At 60.2% G+C, this 533-nt stretch overlaps 1 protein-coding gene across 1 annotated transcript in view; it reads right to left on the minus strand.

Moving 5' to 3' along the window:
- The window catches only part of RBPMS (RNA binding protein, mRNA processing factor), a gene marked incomplete at its 5' end in the record, with an annotated part of 29,303 nt that overhangs the window by 27,507 nt on the left and 1,263 nt on the right, over positions 1-533 (minus strand). The window contains 1 exon segment of the mRNA XM_014583712.1: positions 105-143. Coding sequence (XP_014439198.1) covers positions 105-143 — 39 coding nt within the window.

A 533-nucleotide genomic window follows, 5' to 3' on the forward strand; every position in this document is an offset into this window, starting at 1 on the left:
ACCCCCGGTTTAAGGCAGCAACAAGAAACCAAGACCTATAGGAGCAGAAAGCTGCCAGGTCCTGGGCTCCTGGGAGAGCCATACACGTGGGCTGGGGTTCTCACCTGCTTGGACGTGAGCTTTATAAGAGAGCCCTCATAGCCCTGAAAAGAAAGAGGAACCAAGGTTAGCCAAAAAAGGGCACTGGGGAACAGCCCAGTATAACCCCGCCCTGCTCAACTGAAAACAAGCCCTGGAGGCTGCTCCTGGCGATTCCCATGGAGCTGCCTGAGCTTCCCTGGCCCTCCCGGGCAGCTCGGTCAGTCCATTCCACACGTCCCCCGGCAACATCACGTGACTCCCCGTTTCCAGTCAGGGCTGGTGCCTGCAGAACACCCTCCTGGGCACCCAGAGAGCCGCTGTGCTTGCACGCCGCGCTTCCTCGCTGTCCACGCTCCGCTTCCACGCGGTCCATCCCAGACTTCCACACCATCCACACCACGCTTCCACACCATCCACACCACGCTTCCACGCTCCTCTTCCACGCTGTCCAC

Source organism: Tupaia chinensis, unplaced genomic scaffold (assembly GCF_000334495.1).
Source record: "Tupaia chinensis unplaced genomic scaffold, TupChi_1.0 Scaffold144602_1, whole genome shotgun sequence".
Taxonomy (NCBI): Eukaryota; Metazoa; Chordata; class Mammalia; order Scandentia; family Tupaiidae; genus Tupaia; species Tupaia belangeri.